The 24,233-nt window shown below is 41.6% G+C and overlaps 1 protein-coding gene across 2 annotated transcripts in view; it reads left to right on the forward strand.

The window, feature by feature from the left end:
* The first annotated feature begins 4,851 nt into the window (after window positions 1–4,851).
* LOC139540140 (F-box only protein 31-like) overlaps window positions 4,852–24,233 on the forward strand; it is a 34,034-nt gene continuing 14,652 nt past the window's right edge. The window contains exons 1-7 of one of the 2 annotated variants that reach the window (XM_071343721.1): window positions 4,852–5,388; window positions 8,265–8,336; window positions 15,413–15,499; window positions 16,032–16,108; window positions 16,323–16,490; window positions 22,670–22,744; window positions 23,926–24,035. In XM_071343721.1, coding sequence (XP_071199822.1) covers window positions 4,995–5,388; window positions 8,265–8,336; window positions 15,413–15,499; window positions 16,032–16,108; window positions 16,323–16,490; window positions 22,670–22,744; window positions 23,926–24,035 — 983 coding nt within the window. In that variant the 5' untranslated portion in view covers window positions 4,852–4,994. The remainder of the gene's footprint in view (window positions 5,389–8,264; window positions 8,337–15,412; window positions 15,500–16,031; window positions 16,109–16,322; window positions 16,491–22,669; window positions 22,745–23,925; window positions 24,036–24,233) is intronic. The other variant, XM_071343722.1, reaches the window with a different exon arrangement.

A 24,233-nucleotide genomic window follows, 5' to 3' on the forward strand; every position in this document is an offset into this window, starting at 1 on the left:
TTATCAAGGTAATTTCGTTAGTAGATGAAGTCAGAGGTCACCATGTAGGAGAAGTCGGAGCTCAAGAATGGTAAACACCTTTCCCACTAGTCAGGCCTGGTCCTGGAAGTTCTTCCGCCCTACGCAAGACAAAAAACTGCTGCCCCTTCCTATCCCTGCTAATGCTAAACTATGTACAGCATGGGTTGGCAATAGTTTTGGCCTTGGGCCAATTTTCAACACATCTGGTTAGTAGGCTATATAATCAGTTCAATATCAATAACATAGCCTAATATTTTCAATCTGATTACATTGATAAAATCACCAATGTCTCTATTAAATTCGTTTTTTATATTTCTGTGTGTGTTGATTGAGGAAAACAGCTTGCAATCAAATGAAAATGTCGGGCTGAAACAGTCTCAAAAGACAGATGGATAATGAAAATAGAAGTTTCAGGGAAGAATGTACAGAGAAGTTGACATTCTTACCATATTTCTCCAATGTCCAACTAGAGTGTCTTGTTTGCAACACTGTTTGCAAATAATTACATCTTAGACATCCTTATGAATCTAAGCATGGCACTTTCGAAAGTTACCTTTCCACCCAGACAGACACTTTTTCCCCTCTTCTTTTTCCCCTCTTCTTTTTTCCCCTTCTTTTAAAAAAAACTTTATTTTACTAGGCAAGTCAGTTACGAACAAATTATTCTTATTTACAATGACAACCTACCAAAAGGCAAAAGGCCTCCTGCAGGGATGGGGGCTGGGATTAAAAATAAAAGTATTGGACAAAACACACATCGCTACAAGAGAGACAACATAACACTACATAAAGAGAGACAACACAACCTAAGACAACAACACAGCATGGCAGCAACACATGACAATACAGCATGTTAGCAACAGTACATGACAACAACATGATAGCAACACAACATGACAGCAGCACAACATGGTGCCTCACAAAACATGGTACAAACATTATTAGGCACAGACAACAGCACAAAGGCAAGAAGGTAGAGACAATAATACATCACACAAAGCAGCCACAACTGTCAGTAAGAGTGTCCATGATTTAGTGTTTGAAATTAAGAGATGTGTTGTTTGAGTGCAGCTCGTTCCAGTCGCTCCCTGAGGCGAATTGAAAAGAGGAGCGACCCAGGGATGTGTGTGCTTTGGGGAACTTTAACAGAATATGAATGGCAGAACTGGTGTTGTATGTGGAGGATGAGGGCTGCAGTAGGTATCTCAGATAGGGGGGAGTGAAGTCAAAGATGGTTTTATAAATAAGCATCAAACAGTGTGTCTTGTGACAGGTATACATAGATGACCAGTTTACAGAGGAGTATAGAGTGCAGTGATGTGTCTTATAAGGAGCATTGGTAGCAAATCTGATGTTCAAATGGTAAAGAACATCTAGCCGCTCGAGAGCACCCTTACCTGCCAATCTATAAATGACGTCTCCGTAATCTAGCATGGGTAGGATGGTCATCTGAATCAGGGTTAGTTTGGCAGTTGGGGTGAAAGAGGAGCAATTACGATAGAGGAAACCAAGTCTAGATTTAACCTTAGCCTGCAGATTTGATATGTACTGAGAGAAGGGCAGTGTACCGTCTAGCTATACTCCCAAGTACTTGTATGAGGTGAGTACCTCAAGCTTTAAACCCTCAGAGGTAGTAAACACACTGGTGGGGAGAGGGGAATTCTTTTTACCAAACCACATGACCTTTGTTTTGGAGGTGTTCAGAACAAGGTTAAGGGTAGAGAAAGCTTGTTGGACACTAAGAAAGCTTTGTTGTAGAGCGTTTGATACACAATCCGGGGAGTGGCCAGCTGAGTATAAGACTGTATCATCTGCATATAGATGGATGAGAGCGCTTCCTACTGCCTGAGCTATGTTGTTGATGTAAATTGAGAAGAGCGTGGGGCCTAGGATCGAGCCTGTCACGCCCTGACCTGAGATATCTCTGTTTTCTTTATATTTTGGTTAGGTCAGGGTGTGACTAGGGTGGGTACGTTAGTTTTTGTCTAGGGTTTTTTGTATGTCTAGGTTTTTTTTAGGTCTAGGTGATTTGTATGTCTATGGTGGCCTGATATGGTTCCCAATCAGAGGCAGCTGTTTATCGTTGTCTCTGATTGGGGATCATATTTAGGTAGCCATTTTCCCTTTGGTGTTCGTGGGTTCTTGTCTATGTGTAGTTGCCTGTCAGCACTCGTTTTGTATAGCGTCACGTTTTGTTATTTTCGTTAGTTTGTTCAGTGTTCATTCTTATTACAATAAAGAATGTACGCATACCACGCTGCGCCTTGGTCCGATTCATACGACGATTGATACGATGATTCATAACAGCGCACTTGTTTGTGTACATGGATTTTATAATGTCGTATGTTTTTCTCTCAACACCACTTTCCATCAATTTGTATAGCAGGCCCTCGTGCCAAATTGAGTCAAAAGCTTTTTTGAAATCACCAAGCATGAGAAGACTTTGCCTTTGTTTTGGTTTGTTTGTTTGTCAATTAAGGTGTGCAGGGTGAATACGTGGTCTGTTGTACGGTAATTTGGTAAAAAGCCAATTTGACATTTGCTCAGTACATTGTTTTCGCTGAGGAAATGTACGAGTCTGCTGTTAATGATAATGCAGAGGATTTTCCCAAGGGTGCTGACGCATATCCCACGGTAGTTATTGGGGTCAAATTTGTTTCCACTTTTGTGGTTTGGGGTGATCAGTCCTTGGCTCCAAATATTGGGGAAGATGCCAGAGCTGAGGATGATGTTAAAGAGTTTGAGTATAGCCAATTTGGAATTTGTGGTCTGTATATTTTATCATTTCATTCTCTATAGATTACTTTAGCTGAAATGATTTCCACTGGTAACTAGCTAACGTTAACAGGCTAGGGTAGGCTACTGCCTTAATCACTAATCGTCTTCCTCACACACAAACATTAAAAAACAATACAATAGTTTAATTGGCAGATTCATTTTTATTAATGTTTTACAATTGGATAATCCCAAAAAAACACACACATATCACCATCGCTACCAAGGATAGTGGGAGTGAGCTTCGGAGAAGCAGGAATGGGAAGGGGGTGGGAACTGCATCAATGGCTATGAGCTGCCGGCAATGTAGTAGCCGATTAGGGGCGCTGGAGGACGGCAACCAATTGCCAAAATGACTCACAAAATTCAAGTGCGAATCTTTCCTAATGGGAGGACCAGCCCTGCCACTAGTAATTACCAGTTGGAGGGCCGTTCAAATTGAGTATAATTCATTGGTTGAGTATAATTCATTGGCTAATCCCTCCTGATATCCCGAATGGTATGATGTGATCCTTCCTTCAGCGATAGGAGGCCCACCCAGTTGACTACTTTAAAATAGTGGATGCCCTCAATGGCAATGTCCATGCCAAAACAGTTTTTTATCCATCTAGAGCAGGGGTGTCAAACATACGGCCCGCGGGCCGGAACCGGCCCCCAAGGAGGTTCGATCAGGCCCGCAGGATAATTTGAAAGTGGAAAAAATGCATAAAAGACATGGAATTAATATTTTTAATTCGCTGCAATTCATGGATTATCCGCTAAGGGGCGCACTCTTTCCATCAGAGTAGAAGACAAGCTGCATCACTGAGACAGACTGAAAACAGCAGACGGTATCAATGCGCCATCTGCTGCTTGTTACGACGTTGTTAATACCTTGGTCTCTACCTCTCCGCTACACCCTCATTAGCCAAAATGTCGTTATCCAAACGGAGAAAAGTAGATAAGGAGTGTAGAATTTTCAAAGAAAAATGGACCACGTCCTATTTATTTACAGAGATGCACGGAAAACCTTCGTGCTTGGTGTGTTTGCAACAAGTTTCGGTATTGAAGGAATATAATATTCGACGCCACTACGAGACTCATCACAGCGAAAAATATGTGAAAAATATGCTCTGTGAAGATGAATCCTTACTGTGGTGATTTAAAAAAATGTGCACTTTAATGTTAGTCAGCAGCTTCAAAACAAAAGTTGTGTGATGGAATTCTACTGTTCATACAACTCCATAAATTTTCAGTATGTATTGTATGTGTATGTATGTTTCATGTATGAAGTTTACAGATTTACAGGACAGGCGAACACTTTCTTCATTACACATTTAAAATCACTCTCCTTAGTTTGTAAGGTGTACGCAGGGATTACATTTAGATTTTATATGCGTATGTGTAAGTGGTTTAAAAATTCCTTTCTTTAAAAGTCTCATTTAATCTTAAAGTGCATTACTATATTTTTCAGTACCAATTAAAGTTTTGTGCCTTTGTACAATCAGTGGGATCAGTTGCAATGCATATTTGTGAATGATAAAAGTAAATTGCACATTTGTCTAAGGAAATATGAGGTGTTTCATGAAATGTTTTGTAAAAGGATAGTTCATTAAATTTCAATATTTTCCTAATGTTCTTGTGCTTCTTTACACCAAAACAAAGGAAAGACATGATATTTTGGTTATTTATAGCAGAGTATGGTATAATTTTAATGGTCCGGCCCACTTGACATCTCCCTAGGCCGTATGTGGCCCACGATGCGAAATGAGTTTGACACCCCTGATCTAGAGCAAGGACTACGGTCACCAGGAAATGTCCCCCCATCGCAGGATCTTTCTGAGCCTGTGTTGGGACCTGATTGGAACAGAAAAGCAGGCTGATTTAGTTTAATTAAAATGTTGTTATGGATAGTTTGTATGGATTATTTTTTCTATATATATTATTTAAACAATTTTACCCCGCATTTTTTCCCTTTGGGATCTTTATTAACAACCTGTACAGTAGGTGGCGGAATGCACCTATAATTGTTGCGAACGCCATTATACCAAAGAAGAAGATACGTCGACTTTGCATCACGTGTTTCCGCCCAGGCCGCTTCGACAGGGAGATTGTCGATACTGCAGTTGTAGTGGTGCAGTAGTTGTGGTACAGTAATGTCAAAGATTTGTATAACTAAACATTCTGTTGTAATGATATCCCTTTGGTGACTACTGCGGATGGCTGTGTGTGCCAGGCTCTGCGGAGTGGGTCAGTCTCGGAGGTGCAGGCGGCGACAGCGGCATAATCAACAGGACCAGGGAAGCGACTCCGATATGGACGAGGAGGAAGGGGAGCGGATTGTGGGGGAGACACAATCCGTCACTGGTGGCCCGGAAAACTCCGCCGCGGCAGGGCCGAGTGTGGCCCATGAAGCCGCTGCTGAAGCCACTGCTGACAGTGCAAGCACCGGACCACCGAACCCGCAGTCCCTGTTGGATCTGCCCCCAGAGCTTTTGGTGGAAGTATTCTCATCGCTCCCGGGCACGGAGTTACCAAACCTGGCCCTCGTCTGCAAGAAATTCAGGCAAATTCTCAACACGGAAACCATCTGGAGAAGGCGATGCACGGAGGGTAAATAATAGTGATCGCTCATTGTAATTTCAGATAGGACATGATAGCAGCGAATTAATGATTATTCTATGCGAAATGTGACGTTTTATCAAACGTGAATAATTGACAGTATTTGGTCCATAAGTTAGTCTATAGCATGGCCCTTTTTCACATTTGATTTATTTTTTATTTATTTATTGAGATTGCCTATATAAAATACACCACCAACTTGATTTTGTTTAATTGGAAGGACCAAGGATTAAAATAAAAAATAAATAAGCTCATTTTCTGCAATTCTGACATTTGGAATTATGTTAAAATGGTCAAACTGTGGATCATTTAGCTATTTGGTTTTGAATATTAGGACCCATTTCGGGGTGTGTGTGTGTATATATATATCACACACACACACACACACACACACACACACACACACACACACACACACACACACACACACACACACACAGTTGAAGTCGGAAGTTTACATACACTTAGGTTGGAGTCATTAACTTGTTTTTCAACCACTCCACAAATTTCTTGTTAACAAACTATAGTTTTGGCAAGTCGGTTAGGACATCTACTTTGTACATGACACAAGTAATTTTTCCAACAATTGTTTATAGACAGATTATTTCACTTATAATTCACTGTATCACAATTCCAGTGGATCAGTTGTTTACATGCACTAAGTTGACTGTGCCTTTTTAAACAGCTTGGAAAATTCCAGAAAATGATGTCATAGCTTTAGAAGCTTCTGATGGGCTAATTGACATTATTTGAGTCAATTGGAGGTGTACCTGTGGATGTATTTCAACGCCGACCTTCAAACTCAGTGCCTCTTTGCTTGACATCATGGGAAAATCCAAGACCTCAGAAAAAAAATGGTAGACCTCCACAAGTCTGGTTCATCCTTGGGAGCAATTTCCAAACGCCTGAAGGTACCACGTTCATTTGTACAAACAATAGTACGCAATTATAAACACCATGGGACCACGCTGCCGTCATACCGCTCAGGAAGGAGGCGCGTTCTGTCTTCTAGAGATAAACGTACTTTGGTGCGAAAAGTGCAAATCAATTCCACAACAACAGCAAAGGACCTTGTGAAGATGCTGGAGGAAACGGGTACAAAACTATCTATATCAACAGTAAAATGAGTCCTATATCGACATAACCTGAATGGCTGCTCAGCAAGGAAGAAGCCACTGCTCCAAAACCGCCATAAAAAAGCCAGACTACGGTTTGCAACTGCACATGGGGAAAAGATTGTACTTTTTGGAGAAATGTCTGATGAAACAAAAATAGAACTGTTTGGCCATAATGACCACCGTTATGTTTGGAGGAAAAAGGGGGAGGCTTGCAGGCCGAAGAACACCATCCCAACCATGAAGCATGGGGGTGGCAGCATCATGTTGTGGGGGTGCTTTGCTGCAGGAGGGACTGGTGCACTTCACAAAATAGATGGCATCATGAGAGGAAAATTATGTGGATATATTGAAGCAACATCTGTCAGGAAGTTAAAGCTTGGTTGCAAAAGGGTCTTCCATATGGACAATGACTCCAAGCATACTTCCAAAGTTGTGGCAAAATGGCTTAAGGACAGCAAAGTCAAGGTATTGGAGGTCTAACTGACCTAAGACAGGGAATTTTTACTAGGATTAAATGTCAGGAATTGTGAAAAACTGAGTTTAAATGTATTTGGCTACGGTGTATGTAAACTTCCGACTTCAACTGTAGGTATGCGAGTCAGCTTTGACATCGGTTTTTCACATCAACGTTAAACTAGACATCGGGCCGACACCGATGTTGGCATTTTTAGCTAATATCATCCGATTCCGATATTAATTCGAATCAAGTTGTAGAAACACCTCAAGGATGATCAATGGAAACAGGATAAACCTGGGCTCAATTTCAAGTCTCATAGCAAAGGGTCTAAATACTTATGTAAATATTTCTGTTTTTTATTTTTTATATATTTGCAATCATTTCTAAACCTGTTTTCACCTCGTCATTATGGGGTATTGTGTGTAGATTGAGGAAAACAATAATTTAATACATTTTAGAATAAGGCTGCATAGGCTACTTTCTGTCCATAATCTTGAAACTAAATAAGATAAAAATGAAATAAAGGTTTTATCAAGTCTGAAATCTAACTGAAATTCAAATAAAAAAAGTACATTACAACTTTTAAGAACCTTGTAGTTCACCAATGCAAGTTTGCATGAGTGGTTTCTCAGCGAAAGCCATAGTTCTTGTGGGTACAAGACGCGCCAGCCTGATATTGGCTGTGCCATTGGGACATCTGCCAAGTGGAGCAGTAGTGTACACTGGCATTTTTTCATTTGAGAGCAATGTGCATTCTAGTAGCTAAGTCATGTAAACATGGTGAGCAAGGCAGCTATGATATGTTCACTGTAGATACGCAGGCCAGGGGTCTGAGCCTTGAGGTCTAGAATACTGCTGGTTTTCTGTTCTACCTGATATCTTACTGTAATCTGTAATCAGGTTGATTATTTACACCCACCTGGTGTCCCAGGTCCAACTCTGTCCTTGGTTAGAGGGGAATAATGAAAATCAGCAGTGGAACTGGTTGAGGTCCAGATTTAGAATTGGCCTGGTGTACCATGTATTGGATTTCTTCCTTTATTCATAGTATCCAATCCATTATTGGGTCAGCGTAGCTTTGGAATTTGGGATGTGCATATTTCTCATATAAGCCTAGGCAGCCAGATCTGAATGTGCTTTTATTGTCATGCCAACTCCTGTATTTTGTTGTCATACTAGTGGAGTGGAGTTTGCTAAAGCACACGTAGCTTTGATGACTAGGCTACTCTCACAATCTGCCTTGGCCTTCATTGTCACATGCCTGTCTGTCGGTCTCTATCTCTCTCCCAAAGAGTTTGGAATGAGGGATGACTTGCGCAAGATGGAGGTGGTGGGTGTGTCCAGTCGGGAGCTCTATGCCAAACGTGAGTATCTCTTTCTGAAAACATCAAACATTTATTATCAGGACCAAGAGTTTTTCCTGACCTGACCAGGAAAAACTCTGGGCCATAGCTAAACATTAGGCATCTTTACATTGACTAATTGAACCAAGTCACACTAGTATCACTTGTGCATTGAAGGTCCAGGAATAATACCACATACTGTCACTTTCTGCAAATCATCGATGACTCTTTCATCCTCTAAATTCTAGCATCTTGACTAGCCTCAACCTCATTTGGACAGGGGCTGCTGTAAAACACTTTCCAGTAGTTAGCAATAGCACCCTTTGAGGCATTTTCTTGCCTTTGATACTTTGGGGATTAACTCAGTTGTTTGCAACTGTAGGGGTAACCTCAAGATGGCTTGTGGGAAATTGCTCTTTGTGGTGGAGAGATTGTGCTTACTTTGTTTTTGTGTCATGAAGTTGATGCTATCAGGTTTGGGGCTAGGTTGGTTCTAGGTTGGTTCTAGAACTTCGTGGTTCTAGTTGTCTCCACTAGAACCAACCTACCATACCCAGACAGACTATATGGACAGACACCAGACCGACAGATACAGAAATGACACTCGACAGACTCATGCCACAATGACTAGCTGCTATGAAAGGCTGGTTATGGCACATATCAACTCCATTATCCCAGACACCCTAGACCCACTCAAATTTGCATACCGCCCCAACAGATCCATAAACGATGCAATCTCAATTGTACTCCATACTGCCCTCACCCACCTAATAAGAGAAATACCTATGTATTAGGACCCTGGGACTGAACACCACCCGATGAGACAGCCTACAGGGAGGAGTCAGTGACCTAGCAGTGTGGCGCCATGACAACAACCTCTACCTCATCATCAGTGAGACCAAGGAGCTGATCATTGACTTAAGGAAACTTGGGGGAGCACTCCCCCATCCACATTGACCGGGCTGCAGTGGAGCGCTTCAAGTTCCTCTGTGTCCAACTCACTAAGGACTTTAAATGGTCCACACACATGCACACAGTCGTGAAGAAGGCACGACAGAGCCTCTTCCACCTCAGGAGGTTGCAAAGGTTTGGCATGGGGCCTCAGATCCTCCAAAAGTTCCACAGCTGCACCATTGAGAGCATCTTGACTGGCTGCACCACTGCTTGGTATGGCAACAGCAATGCACTTGATCTCATGGCGCTGGGGTCAAGCTCCCTGCCATCCAGGACTTCTATATCAAGTAGTGTGAAAGGAAGGCTACAGTCGCCCTAGCCATAGACTGTTCTCTCTGCTTCCGCATGGGAAGTGACACCAGTGCTTCAAGTCTGACACCAACAGACTCCTGAACAGCTTCTATCCCCAATCAATAATACTGCAAATAGCTAACAAAATGGCTACATGGACTAGCTGAGTGACTCTTGTATTTGATCAGTTGTGGAAAAAGTACCCAATTGTCATACTTGAGTAAAAATAAAGATACCTTAATAGACAATGACTCCAGTGAAAGTCACCCAGTAAAATACTACTTGAGTAAATGTCTAAAAGTATTTGGTTTTAAATATACTTAAGTATCAAAAGTAAATGTATCTGCTAAAATATACAGTGCATTCAGAATGTTTTCAGACCCCTTGACATTTTCTGCAATTTATTACATTACTGCCTTGATTTTAAATTAATAAAATCAAATAAATTCCTCGTTAGTCTACACACAATACCCCATAATGACAAAGCGAAAACAGTTTATTTTAGAGGATCTTTGCTATGAGACTCGAAATTGAGCTCAGATGTATCCTGTTTCCTTTTATTATCCTTGAGATGTTTCTACAACTTGATTGGAGTCCACCTGTGGTAAATTCAATTGAATGGACATTATTTGGAAAGGCACACACCTGTCTATGTAAGGTCCCACATTTGACAGTGCATGTCAGAGCAAAAATCAAACCATGAGGTCAAAAGAATTTGTCCGTAGATCTCTAAGATAGGATTGGGTCGAGGCACAGATCTGGGGAAGGGTACCAAAAAACGTCAGCAACACTGAAGGTCCCCAAAAACACAGTGGCCTCCATCATTCTTAAATGGAAGAAGTTTGGAACCACCAAGACTCTTCCTAGAACTGTCCGCCCAGCCTAACTGAGCAATCGGGGGAGAAGGGCCTTGGTCAGGGAGGTGAACAAGAATCCAGTAGTCACTGACAGAGCTCCGGAGTGTGGAGAACCATCCAGAAGGACAACCATCTCTGTAGCACTCCACCAATCAGGACTTTATGGTAGAGTGGCCAGATGGAAGCCACTCCTCAGTAAAAGGTACATGAAAGACTGCTTCGAGTTTGCCAAAAGGCACCTAAAGACTCTCAGACCATGAGAAACAAAATTCTTTGGCCTGAATGCTTAGCGTCATGTCTGGAGGAAACCGTGCACCATCCCTACAGTGAAGCATGGTGGTGTTAGCATCCTGTTGTGGGGATGTTATTCAGCGGCAGAGACTGGTCAGGATCGAGGAAAGATGAATGGAGCAATGTACATAGAGATCCTTGATGAAAACCTGCTCTAGAGTGCTCACGACTTCAGACTGGGGCAAAGGTTCACAATGACACATGCACATTTGTGGCCTGCTGGAGGTCATTTTGCAGGGCTCTGGCAGTGCTCCTCCTTGCACAAAGGCGGAGGTAGCGGTCCTGCTGCTGGGTTGTTGCCCTCCTACGGCCTCCTCCACATCTCCTGATGTACTGGCCTGTCTCCTGGTAGCGCCTCCATGCTCTGGACACTACGCTGACAGACACAGCAAACCTTCTTGCCACAGCTCGCATTGATGTGCCATCCTGGATGAGCTGCACTACCTGAGCCACTTGTGTGGGTTGTAGACTCCGTCTCATGCTACCACTAGAGTGAGAGCACCGCCAGCATTCAAAAGTGACCAAAACATCACCCAGGAAGCATAGGAACTGAGAAGTGGTCTGTGGTCACCACCTGCAGAATCACTCCTTTATTGGGGGTGTCTTGCTAATTGCCTATAATTTCCACCTTTTGTCTATTCCATTTGCACATCAGCATGTGCAATTTATTGTCAATCAGTGTTGCTTCCTAAGTGGACAGTTTGATTTCACAGAAGTGTGATTGACTTGGAGTTACATTGTGTTGTTTAAGTGTTCCCTTTATTTTTTTGAGCAGTGTATTTGCCAAAATTTCTAAAACCCTGTTTTTGTTTTGTCATTATGGGGTATTGTATTTAGATTGATGAGGGGGGGAAATTATTTAATCAATTATAGAATAAGGGTGTAACGTAAAGAGGAGCTCCTGAGTGGCCAGCGGTCTAAGGCACTGCATCGCAGTGCTAGAGGCTTCACTTCAGACCTTGGTTCGCTCCCGGTCTGTATCACAACCGGCCGTGATTGGGAGTCCCATAGGGCAGTGCACAATTGGTCCGTGTCTGGGTTACAGGAGGGCTTGGCCGGGGGGGGGTTTACTTGGCTCATCGCGCTCTAGCAACTCCTTGTGGCAGGCCCAGGCGCCTGCAGGCTGACTTCGGTCATCAGGTGAACAGTGTTTTCTCCGACACATTGGTTGGCTGGCTTCCAGGTTAAGCGGGTGGGTGTTAAGAAGTGTGGTTTGCCGGGTCATGTTTCGGAGGACGCATGACTCGACCTTTGCCTCCCGAGCCCGTTGGAGTTGCAGCGATGAGACAAGATCGAAATTGGGTAGAAAAAGGATTTAAAATACAAAAATATTTTAATACATTTTAAAATAAGGCTGTAACAAAATGTGGAAAAAGTCAAGGGGTCTGAATATTTTCCGTATCGACAGTTGAATTCGGAAGTTTACATACACCTTAGCCAAATACATTTAAAGTCAGTTCACAATTCCTGACATTTAAAACTCTAAAAATTCCCTGTCTTAGGTCAGTTAGATCACCATTTTATTTTTATGTGAAATGTCAGAATAATAGTGGAGAATGATTTATTTCATCTTTTATTTCTTTCATCACATTCCCAGTGGGTCAGAAGTTTACATACACTCCATTAGTATTTGGTAGCATTGCCTTTAAATTGTTTAACTTGGATCAAACTTTTCTGGTAGCCTTCCACAAGCTTCCCACAATACGTTGGGTGAATTTTGGCCCATTCCTCCTGACAGAGCTGGTGTAACTGAGTCAGGTTGTTAGGCCTCCTTGCTCACACATGCTAGGATATAGGATTGAGGTCAGGGCTTTGTGATGGCCACTCCAATACCTTGACTTTGATGTCCTTAAGCCTGCCACACCTTTGAAAGTATGCTTGGGGTCATTGTCCATTTGGAAGACCCATTTGCGACCAAGCTTTAACTTCCTGACCGATCGCTTGAGATGTTGCTTCAATATATCCACATAATTTTCCTATCCTCATGATGCCATCTATTTTGTGAAGTGCACCAGTCCCTCCTGCAGCAAAGCACCCCCACAACATGATGCTGCCATCCCCATGCTTCACGGTTGGGATGGTGTTCTTCGGGATTGCAAGCCTCCCCCTTTTTCCTCCAAACATAACGATGGTCATTATGACCAAACAGTTCTATTTTTGTTTCATCAGACCAGAGGACATTTCTCCAAAAAGTACGATCTTGGCCCCATGTGCAGTTGCAAATCATAGTCTGGCCTTTTTATAGCGTTCTTTGATTACAGATGGTGGTCACACCAGATACTGACTAGTTTTCAGATCCACACTCCTACCTTTTTTTTTAGGTACACTACATGACCAAAAGTATCTAAACACCTGCTCGTCGAACATGTCATTCCAAAATCATTGCCATTAATATGGAGTTGGTCCCCCCTTTGCTGCTCCACTCTTCTGGTAAGGCTTTCCACTAGATGTTGGAACATTGCTGCGAGGACTTTCTTCCATTCAGCCACGAGCATTAGTGAGGTTGGGCGATTAGGCTTGGCTAGCAGTCGGCATTCTAATTCATCCCATAGGTGTTCGATGGGGCAGAGGTCAGGGCTCTGTGCAGGCCAGTCAAGTTCTTCCACACCGATTTCGACAAACCATTTCTGTAATGATCCCGGGGGGCATTGTCATACTGAAACAGGAAACGGCCTTCCCCAAACTGTTGCCACGAAGTTGGAAGCACAGAATTGTCTAGAATGTCATTGTGTGCTGTAGCGTTCATTTCCTTTCACTGGAACTAAGGAGCCTGAACCATGAAAAACAGCCCCATACCATTATTACTCCAACAAACTTTACAGGTGGCACTGTGCATTGGAGCAGGTAGCGTTCTCCTGGCATCCGCCAAACTCAGATTTGTCTGTCAGAGTCCCAGATGATGAAGCGTGATTCATTACTCCAGAGAACGCATTTCACTCCAGAGAACGCATTGCTCCAGAGTCCAATGGCGGTGAGCTTTACACCACTCCAGCCGACACTTGGCATTGCGCAAGGTGATCTTAGGCTTGTGTGCGGCTGCTCGGCCATGGAAAACCATTTCATATAGTTCCCGATGAACAGTTCTTGTGCTGACGTTGCTTCCAGAAGCAGTTTGGAACTCTGTAGTGAGTGTTGCAACTGAGGACAGACAATTTTTATGCACTACGTGCTTCAGCACTCAGCGGTCCCGTTCTGTGAGCTTGTGTGGCCTACCACTTCTCAGCTGAGCCATTGTTGCTCCTAAACATTTCCACTTCACAATAACAGCACCTACAGTTGACCGGGGCAGCTCTAGCAGGGCAGAAATGTGATGAACTGATTAGTTGGAAAGGTGGCATCCTATGACGATGCCATGTTGAAAGTCACAGCTCTTTAGGAAGGCCATTCTACTGCCAATGTTTGATTATGGAGATTGCAAGACTGTGTGCTCGATTTTATATACCTGCCAGCAACAGTGTGGCTGAAATAGTAGAATCCACTATTTTGAAGGGTTGTCCACATACTTTTGTGTCTATATATAGTGGATCTGTGACCAACAGATGTGTATCTGTATGCCCAGTCAGGTGAAATCCATAGATTAGGGTCTAATGGGGGTCTGTCAATTGACTGATTTCTTTATGAATTGTAACTCAATAAAATCTTTGAAATTGTTGCATTTAAATATTTGTTCAATATAAATAGGATGACTAAAGACATTACAGTATGGGGAACACAATGTTAGATGGCCTGACTGCTACTGTCTGAGCAGAGATGATTACTTTAAGGAATGAAAACAAATTAAGTAATAAAATAGAAACAAAGTAATATACACAACTGAAATAGTTTTCATTTCATAGTAATTTCCTGTTTTTCTGATGTCTACCCAATGTGGACCTGACATAGGCAATGGAATAGTTTCAATGTTTTGGCAATTACATTTCACTATTGTGGGCATTGTAGCGTCATTATTTCATAATACAATTAATGTAAACAAAATTCTAATCGAAACCAATACCGTGATTATTTAAAAATAATCGAACCGACCTCAAAAGCACTACAAAGGGATATTCAGTGTCTTTTTAATTTTTTTACACATCTACCAATCGAGGCCCTTTGCGAGGCATTGAAAAACTTCCCTGCTTTTTGTGGTTGAATCTGTGCTTGAAATTAACCACTGGATTGAGGGACCTTACAATTATCTGTATGTGTGGGGTACAGAGATGGGGTAGTCCTAAAACAATCATGTTAACCACTATTATTGAACACAGAATGAGTCCATGCAAATTATTATGTGATTTGTTAAGTACATTTTTACTCCTGAACTTATTTAGGCTTGCCATGACAAAGGGGTTGAATAGTTATTGACTCGACATGTCAGCTTTTTGTTTTTTATTAATTTAGAAAGTCTTCTATAAACAAAATTCCACTTTGACATTATGGGGTATTTGTGTCACTGGCCTACACATCAATTTCAAATTCAGGCTGAAACACAACAACATTTAGAAAAAGTAAAGGGGTGTGAATACTTTCTGAAGGCACATTAGCTTACTTTCTCGTATTTTTATTTCTTGTGTTTTTGTTCTACCTAATGTTTTTTGAAGTTGTTGTACTACATTGATATTGATTGCTGGGTTTAGCACTTGCAATAAAGGCATTTCACTGTACTTGTGAATGTGACATTTAAAACTTGATTAGTCTGCCCACTGTTGTGGTGTACCTGTCCAGGTGTGAACCCTCGGGTGAAGTCTGGCCGCTTTATGAAGCTCCTACCGGACTACGAGCACATGGACTACAGGGACGTGTACAGGCACTGTATGTACTGCAGCACATGCCTGACCTGACTGGCTCAACACGCGTGTGGCTTTTAACATGCTAGTGTGTGATTGACTCCTGTGTTGTAGCCAGTTGCGACAAATACCATGTGCTCACCGACTGTGTGACATGGTTTTGAAGGGGTGAATCTGCACTTTGCTCCTTACCTTAACTCGGACGTCTGACTACTAGGAATGGTAATGGAAAATGAATGTGCGCATTTAGCATGCTAGTCAACACGGTTAGTGCTTACAGTGACAGCTCCCTGTTTACTCTGACATCACACTCTTGTTTTTTTCATGCACTTGGATATAACTTCACATGTGCGTGCGTAGAGTACAATAACGATATGCCCCCTCCATATCTGCTGTCCTTGAAGTGAGGCCAGACCTCCACCATGGTGATATGCTCTGAGTTGTCATCAGTTTCTCAGTCCAAACTCTTATGTATTGCTGTGATGTCCTGCGATTTGAACTGTTCACCACTGTTTTGGTGTTTTAACCCTTTGTTGCACTGTTGTGTTGTGTTGCAGTGCTGCACCCATACAGACACATCCTGGGTCTTTGGCAGCCTGACATAGGCCCGTACGGAGGGCTGCTCAACGTGGTGGTACGCAATTAGTGTGTATACACACCCACCCACCTACACAGTTGTGTCCCCTCTTTATCACATTTAAACATTTTCAGTCTTTAAATTGTTTAGCACACATGGTTGTAGAGGGGGACAAAAATGTGTCTATTTTCCCATCAAAACATGTTACATGTGTCAGGGGATGACTTTTCTCCCTCCCTTTACTCCGCTACCACCACCCATCCCTCTCCAGGTTGACGGGCTGTTCATCATTGGCTGGATGTACCTGCCACCCCACGACCCTCGGGTCGAGGATCCCATGAGGCGGCGGCCACTCTTCCGCATCCACATGTGGGAGAGCAACAAGGTGGCGGTAGAGTGCATGTACGGACACAAGGGCCCTCACAAGGGGGACATCCAAGTGAGTACATTTTTTTCTTCTGTTGTGTTCTGAACGGGCAGTAAAGCTAATGCTTGTGATTTTATTTATTTTTCTGCCACCTGCAGTTCTTTTTAATGAGAATAATGATCGGCTGATCACTCCTCTTGACCTGGATGGCATTCTGTGATCCCTCCTTAAAGCTGCAATATGTAACTTTTCGGGCGACCTGACCAAATTCACATAGAAATGTGAGTTATAAATCTATAATTCTCCTTGAAAGCAAGTCTAAGGAGAGGTAGATCTGTTCTGTGCACTATTTCTATAAGTCCTGTTCTTCAGTTTAGTTTTTGCTTCTTACTTTCGTTTTTGAACACCAGCTTCAAACAGCTGAAAATACTATATTTTTGCTGCGGTTTAGATTGGTACAATGATTCTCTACACCATACTTGTTTGATTTGTCACAAACTGAAAGTAAGCTAACTATTAGAATTTTAGCAACCAGGAAATGGCAGAGCGATATCTGCGTAGTGCATCTTTAACCTGTTTAAATATAATGTCAAATTGTAGATTTGCGCCTAAATAGACACTCCCAAAATTAATTGAGGGCCATAAACAATACCTAGTAATACTTAGTGCCAAAAATATTGCCTTTCTGGTAGAAATAAATATACCTGAGGTGTGAAGTACACAGTACAAATATAAAAAATCATATTATTTTTTTCCTATCCAACAAAAGTGGTGGAGTAGGGCTATATATATAAATAAAATTGCCCTCAATGAAGACGTCTATATTGGTCTACTAATACAGGACTAGTAAAGGCCCAGTGCACTACATTTGTGAAAAAATGTAAACTAAATGTATTGGAGTGTTTACCAGCATTTGTAACTTGTCTGATTAATTATCTGTACAAAACAGTTAATCTGATAATACTTGTGTGAATATAAAAATACTTGCTTGATATGTTTTTCAGTTTCTTGAAATACTTTGCAAATGCATCTTATTTCGATGTGAACTGAAATGGTCTATTCATCCCTTTTCCATTTTAGTAGACAATCTTATCCAGAGCAACTTACAGTAGTGAGTGCATACATTTTCTTACTTTTTCGTGCTGGTCCCACGTGGGAGTCGAACCCACAACCCTAGCTAACATTGCAAGCGCAAAGTACTTTGTAAGGATGGTAAATTAATACTGCACAAAAAGTGCTTGTTTTCCATGTTATTTGATCAAGAAAAATATTTAATTTGATGTAGATGTTTTGTGTCTTTGCCCATAACTTTTCACCTTTTTGATTTAAAATGTTTGAGGACTGTTTTGTTCTTTCTGAAATTCCATTAGAATGAAAATCGCAGAGAAAAGAACAGGGCATCAACTCCTACATTTCCAACTATTGAATCCTGAAAGATACTGTTCTTAATTATACAACTACCTTTTTTGCCAAAGCGGAGATGCTGAAAAAAAAATTGCCCGCGCTACAGACGTCTACAGTATGTCGGTCTGGCATACTATTAAAGGCCCAGTGCACTACATTTGTGAAAATATATATTTTTCAAAACATAATATAATTATATATATTTTTTTTAGACCAGAGGAAATGGTGCCTCCTACTGGCCCTCCAACACCACTTCCTGCAGCGTCTGGTCTCCCATCCAGGGACTGACCAGGACCAACCCTGCTTAGCTTCAGAAGCAAGTCAACATTGGGATGCAGGGTGGTATGCTGCTGGTTTTTTAACATGACAATGACCCAAAACACACCTCCAGGCTGTGTAAGGGCTATTTGACCAAGAAGGAGAGTAGTGGAGTGCTGTATCAGTTGACCTGGCCTCCACAATCACCCGACCGAAACCCAATTGAGATGGTTTGGGATGAGTTGGACTGCAGGAAAAGCAGCCAACAAGTACTCAGCTTATGTGGGGACTCCTTCAAGATTGTTGGAAAAGCATTCCAGGTAAAGCTAGTTGAGAGAATGCCAAGAGTATAGAAAGCTGTCATCAAGGTGAAGTGTGCCTACTTTGAAAAATATATGTTATTTGTTTAACACTTTTTTTGGTTACTACATGATTCCATATGTATTATTTCATAGTTTTGATGTCTTCACTATTATTCTACAATGTAGAAAATAGTGGAAATATAGAAACTCTTGAATGAGTAGATATATACATACAATTGAAGTCGGAAGTTTACATACACTTAGGTTGGAGTCATTAACTAGTTTTCCAACCACTCGACAAATTTCTTGTTAACAAACTATAGTTTTGGCAAGTCGGTTAGGACATCTACTTTGTGCATGACACAAGTAATTTTGCCAGCAATTGTTTACAGACAGATTATTTCACTTATAATTCACTGTATCACAATTCCAGTGGGTCAGAAGTTTACATACACTAAGTTGACTGTGCCTTTAAACAGCTTGGAAAATTCCATAAAATTACATTGTGGCTTTAGAAGCCTCTGATAAGCTAATTGACATAATTTGAGTCAATTGGAGGTGTACCTGTGGATGTATTTCAAGGCCTACCTTCAAACTCAGTGCCTCTTTGCTTGACATCATGGGAAAATCAAAATTGTAGACCTCCACAAGTCTGGTTCATCCTTGGGAGCAATTTCCAAATGCCTGAAGGTACCACGTTCATCTGTACAAACAATAGTACACAAGAATAAGCCCCATGGGACCACGCAGCCGTCATACCGCTCAGGAAGGAGACGCGTTCTGTCTCCTAGAGATGAACGTACTTTGGTGTGAAAAGTGCAAATCAATCCCAGCAAAGGACCTTGTGAAGATGCTGGAGGAAACAGGTACAGAAGTATCTATATCCACAGTAAAACGAGTTCTATATCGACAACCTGAATAGCCGCTCAGCAAGGAAGAAGACACTGCTCCAAAACAGCCATAAAAATGCCAGACTACGGTTTGCAACTGCACATGGGGACAAAAATCGTACTTTTTGGAGACATGTCCTCTTGTCTGATGTCACAAAAATATAACTGTTTGGCCATAATGACCATCGTCATGTTTGGAGGAAGTTAAAGCTTGGTCGCAAATGGGTCTTCCAAATGGACAACAACCCCAAGCATACTTCCACAGTTCTGGCAAAATGGCATAAGGACAACAAAGTCAAGGTATTGGAGTGGCCATCACAAAGCCCTGACCTCAATCCCATAGAAAATGTGGGCAGAACTGAAAAAGAGTGTGCGAGCAAGGAGGCCTACAAACCTGACTCGGTTACACCAGCTCTGTCAGGAGGAATGGGCCAAAATTCGCCCAACTTATTGTGGGAAGCTTGTGGAAGGCTACCCGAAATGTTTGACCCAAGTTAAACAATTTAAAGGCAATGCTACCAAATACTAATTGAGTGTATGTAAACGTCTGACCCACTGGGAATGTGATGAAAGAAAAGCTGAAATAAATCACTCTACTATTATTCTGACATTTCGCATTCTTAAAATAAAGTGGTGATCCTAAGACAGGTAATTTTTACTAGGATTAAATGTCAGGAATTGTGAGCATTGACTTTAAATGTATTTGGCTAAGGTGTCTGTGAACTTCTAACTTCAACTGTATATGTAGATATAAAAATTGAAACACCACTGCTTCCTGTGGCTATGGCTGTAAGCACAAGGTGATTTCGTTCCTCTGGGACCAAGAGAAACTGATTTTGTTTCAATTCTATATCCGTCCGAGAACATCACAGCGAGATGACACTGCGTTTGCTGCAATCGCTAGTCTCCCATTCCATATGCTGTATTGTAAGTGGAGCTGCAAGGTTTACAAGCTAGATAAATTCGATCCTTTGTCTGGATAGGCCAGAAAATGTGAGGTGTCAGATTTCACGTACTGCATTTTCAGATGAGAGCAGATAGTAGCATGTGAAGCAGGATAATGGTGCACAGAAATTGATGTTGCGAAGTACACAGAGCGCTCTGTAATAAAAAATGTTGGTCGGAACCTGTCCAGATCTGCTCAAAGTCCCCTGAATAGAGGACTTAACGTTAACACACAGGAAGTCCAACCCAGTTAACTACTTTTGTATAGTAAGGGAGATAATTATGTGATTGTGCTTAAATAGTCCTATTCATTACCTTTTTATGTGTAAGCAGTACACTCACTGTGTGGTGACGTAGTCCCCTGTGACGGGACTATCATTAATGTGATGACTGCTATTTATCAAATAATTACCTACTACGTTTAATTATTACTCGAATTATTACTCGATTATAAGATATATTTGTGTCTATAGATAAGTCACTTATTAATGTATTGTTACACGTTCATCCACCTCTGGCCTGCTCGCCTCCCTACCTCTGAGGAAGTACAGTTCCCGCTCAGCCCAGTCAAAACTGTTCGCTGCTCTGGCACCCCAATGGTGGAACAAACTCCCTCACGACGCCAGGTCAGCGGAGTCAATCACCACCTTCCGGAGACACCTGAAACCCCACCTCTTTAAGGAATACCTAGGATAGGATAAAGTAATCCTTCTAACCCCCCCCCTTAAAAGAGTTAGATGCACTATTGTAAAGTGGTTGTTCCACTGGATATCATAAGGTGAATGCACCAATTTGTAAGTCGCTCTGGATAAGAGCGTCTGCTAAATGACTTAAATGTTACCTCATCAGTCTCATTCTGAACGTCGCAAAATTCTTGGATATCTGCACGAACCCTAGCCTAAGTGATGAATCAGCAATATACAAATTGGCTTTATTATTTATTTACTAACTAAATAATCACACAGAATTACATAAACAACCACTCGGTGAAGGCTATACTGATTACTAACATAATGCAATGAAAAGTCCCTAGTGGACTAACCCGATATGACGGCTTGTTACACAATGGAAAGGGAGTGGGGAGAGAAAGAAGTGGACTTCTCATACATACATTGGGAAAATACGCTCACCGTAAATATGGATATTTAGCACCCTAACAACCGCTCATTAAGATTTAGAAATGCAACATATATTTACGCTTAGGTGTCTTTCTCTGTGTCTCTGAAACCACTCGGCCGTCTTTGGCGAGTAGTTCGAGGGATGTAAGACTGGTTTGTCCACCAGAGGTCACAATGTCCTTTGTAGTTGTAGTAGGCTTCTTTATCTTAACTTCACTAGGGTAGGGGGCAGCATTCGGAATTTGATGAAATGCATGCCCAAATTAAACCGCCTTCTCGGGCCCAGAAGATATATTCATATAACTGGTAGATTTGGATAGAAAACACTAAAGTTTCCAAACTGTTAAAATAGTGTCTGTGAGTATAACAGAACTGATTTGGCAGGCAAAAACCTGAACAATCCATTCAGGAAGTTTTTTTTATTTTTATTTTTGTAGTTTTCTATTCAATGCCATTACATTATCCATTGACTTAGGACTCAAATTGCAGTTTCTATGCCTTCCACTAGATGTCAACAGTCTTTAGAAATTGTTTCAGGCTTGTATTCTGAAAAATGAAGAAGAGCAGTCTGAATGAGTGGACCCTAAAGTGTCACAGAGCTTTTTCATGGTCGCGCGTTTCTTGTTTACCTTTTAAATTGACGACGTTATTGTCCGGTTGAAATATTATCGATTATTTAGGCTAAAAACAACCTGAGGTTTGAATATAAACATCGTTTGACATGTTTCTATGAACTTTACGGATACAATTTGGATTTTTGTCTTCCTGTTTTGACTGCGTTTGAGCCTTTTGGATTACTGAAGAAAACGCAAGCAAAACGGAGGTTTTTGGATATTAAGATACTTTATCGAACAAAAGGAACATTTATTGAGTGCAACCATATGAAGATCATCAAAGGTAAGGGATTAATTTTATCTCTATTTCTGACATGTGTAACTGTTCTACTTGGCTGGCTACTGTTTGTAATGATTTGTCTAGTGGGCTATGTTCTCAAATAATCGTAAGGTATGCTTTCGCCGTAAAGCATTTTTTAAATCTGACACCGTGGTTGGATTCACAAGAAGTTCATCTTTAAACCTATGTAAAATATATTTTGTTTTCTGAATTTTTATGAGTATTTCTGTATTTGAATTTGGCGCCCAGCAGTTTCACTGGCTGTTGAAGAGGTGGGACGCTACCGTCTCACGTGCCCAAGAGAGGTTAAGTCATAAAACAGGGGGAACTCCCCCAGGAGAGAGCGAGAGTTTGGCTATCTGTCAGCCATTGGCCTAGCTGATGACACACGTCTTCCATGGCTTTGTGATAAAAGCTGCAATGTCTATTCTTATTTCCAGACTGGGAAGAAGGACGAGTTCTCGACTAAGTGCAACCAGACAGATCATCACCGCATGCCAGGGGGGAGACAGGAGGTGAGGAGGGGTCTTTTGTCACTTCACAACACTTTGTATATTGTTATCATATGGCTGAGGCAACTATCTATTAATTGAACAATTAATCAATAAATCACATAGTATAGCACTTTTTACAAACACACAACCTCAATGTTCCGATCATACTGAAAGTTCGCTGTTGTCCCTCATGATGAAATCGGGGAGGGGACTGTGGATCTGTCTCCGTTCGTTCGTACATTAGCCACGCGATATCTCAGTGGTCCGATTTTGACAACTTGGGTGAATGTGTGTCTTGCCTTAGAGATCACAATCAAAACATAAATCTTTATATGCAACAAGGCACTAAAGTAATATTTAAGAAATGTGGCAAAGCAATTAACTTTTCCTCTGAATACAGTGTACCAATAATACCAATAAAACACATTACTGAGTACCACTCTCCATATTTTCAAGCATAGTGGTGGCTGCATCATGTTATGGGTATTTTTGTAATCGTTAAGATCTGGGACGTTTTTCGGGCAAAGCACAGGCTATATTCTAGCGGAAAACCTGGTCGTCTGCTTTCCACCAGAAACTAGGAGATTAATTCACCTTCCAGCAGGACAATAACCTAAAACACAAGGCCAAATCTACACTGGAGTTGCCTACCAAGAAGACTGAATGTTCCTGACTTAAATCTACTTGCAAATCTATGGCAAGACCTGAAAGTGGTTGTCTAGCAATGATAAACAACCAATTTGACAGCTTGAAGAATTTTGAAAAGAATAATGGGCAAATGTTGCTCAATCCGGGTGTGGAAAGCTCTTAGACGCAATATCTCAGACACCACTGGCCCAATTTTGATGAAGATTGGATGAATGATTCGTCCTGCAATAGAGTTCTGGCATTTACAAAATTACACTGATTGGCCCAAGGGGGTAGCTATAGTAAGTGACTGTATGCACGTTAGTTACACACAATATCTTAGACAGCACTGGACTGATTTTGACGAAACTTGGGTAAATGATGCATCTTGGCATTGAGATCCGTAATTTACAAAATTAGACTGATTGGCCCAAGGTGGTGCTGCATCATTTTTGGGGGATGACATGTTTACTGTTGCCTTGTCTAAGATTTGGGTTGAATCAAGTCGTTCAGATTTCAATAGGTAAATGAGGCACATCGGTAAGTGAGCGTGACCGTGGGGTTTCTGTTGGCAGGAGTTCCGCACATGGCTGGAGGAGGAGTGGGGGAGGACACTGGAGGACATCTTCCATGAGCACATGCAGGAGCTCATTCTTATGAAGTTCATCTACACAAGCCAATACGAGTAGGTCTTCCATATGACAGTATACCAGCCAATACGAGTAGGTTTTCCATATGACAGTATACCAGCCAATACGAGTAGGTCTTCCTTATGACAGTATACCAGCCAATACGAGTAGGTCTTCCTTATGACAGTATACCAGCCGATACGAGTAGGTCTTCCTTATGACAGTATACCAGCCGATACGAGTAGGTCTTCCTT

Source organism: Salvelinus alpinus, chromosome 15, assembly GCF_045679555.1.
Source record: "Salvelinus alpinus chromosome 15, SLU_Salpinus.1, whole genome shotgun sequence".
In the NCBI taxonomy this organism is placed as follows: Eukaryota; Metazoa; Chordata; class Actinopteri; order Salmoniformes; family Salmonidae; genus Salvelinus; species Salvelinus alpinus.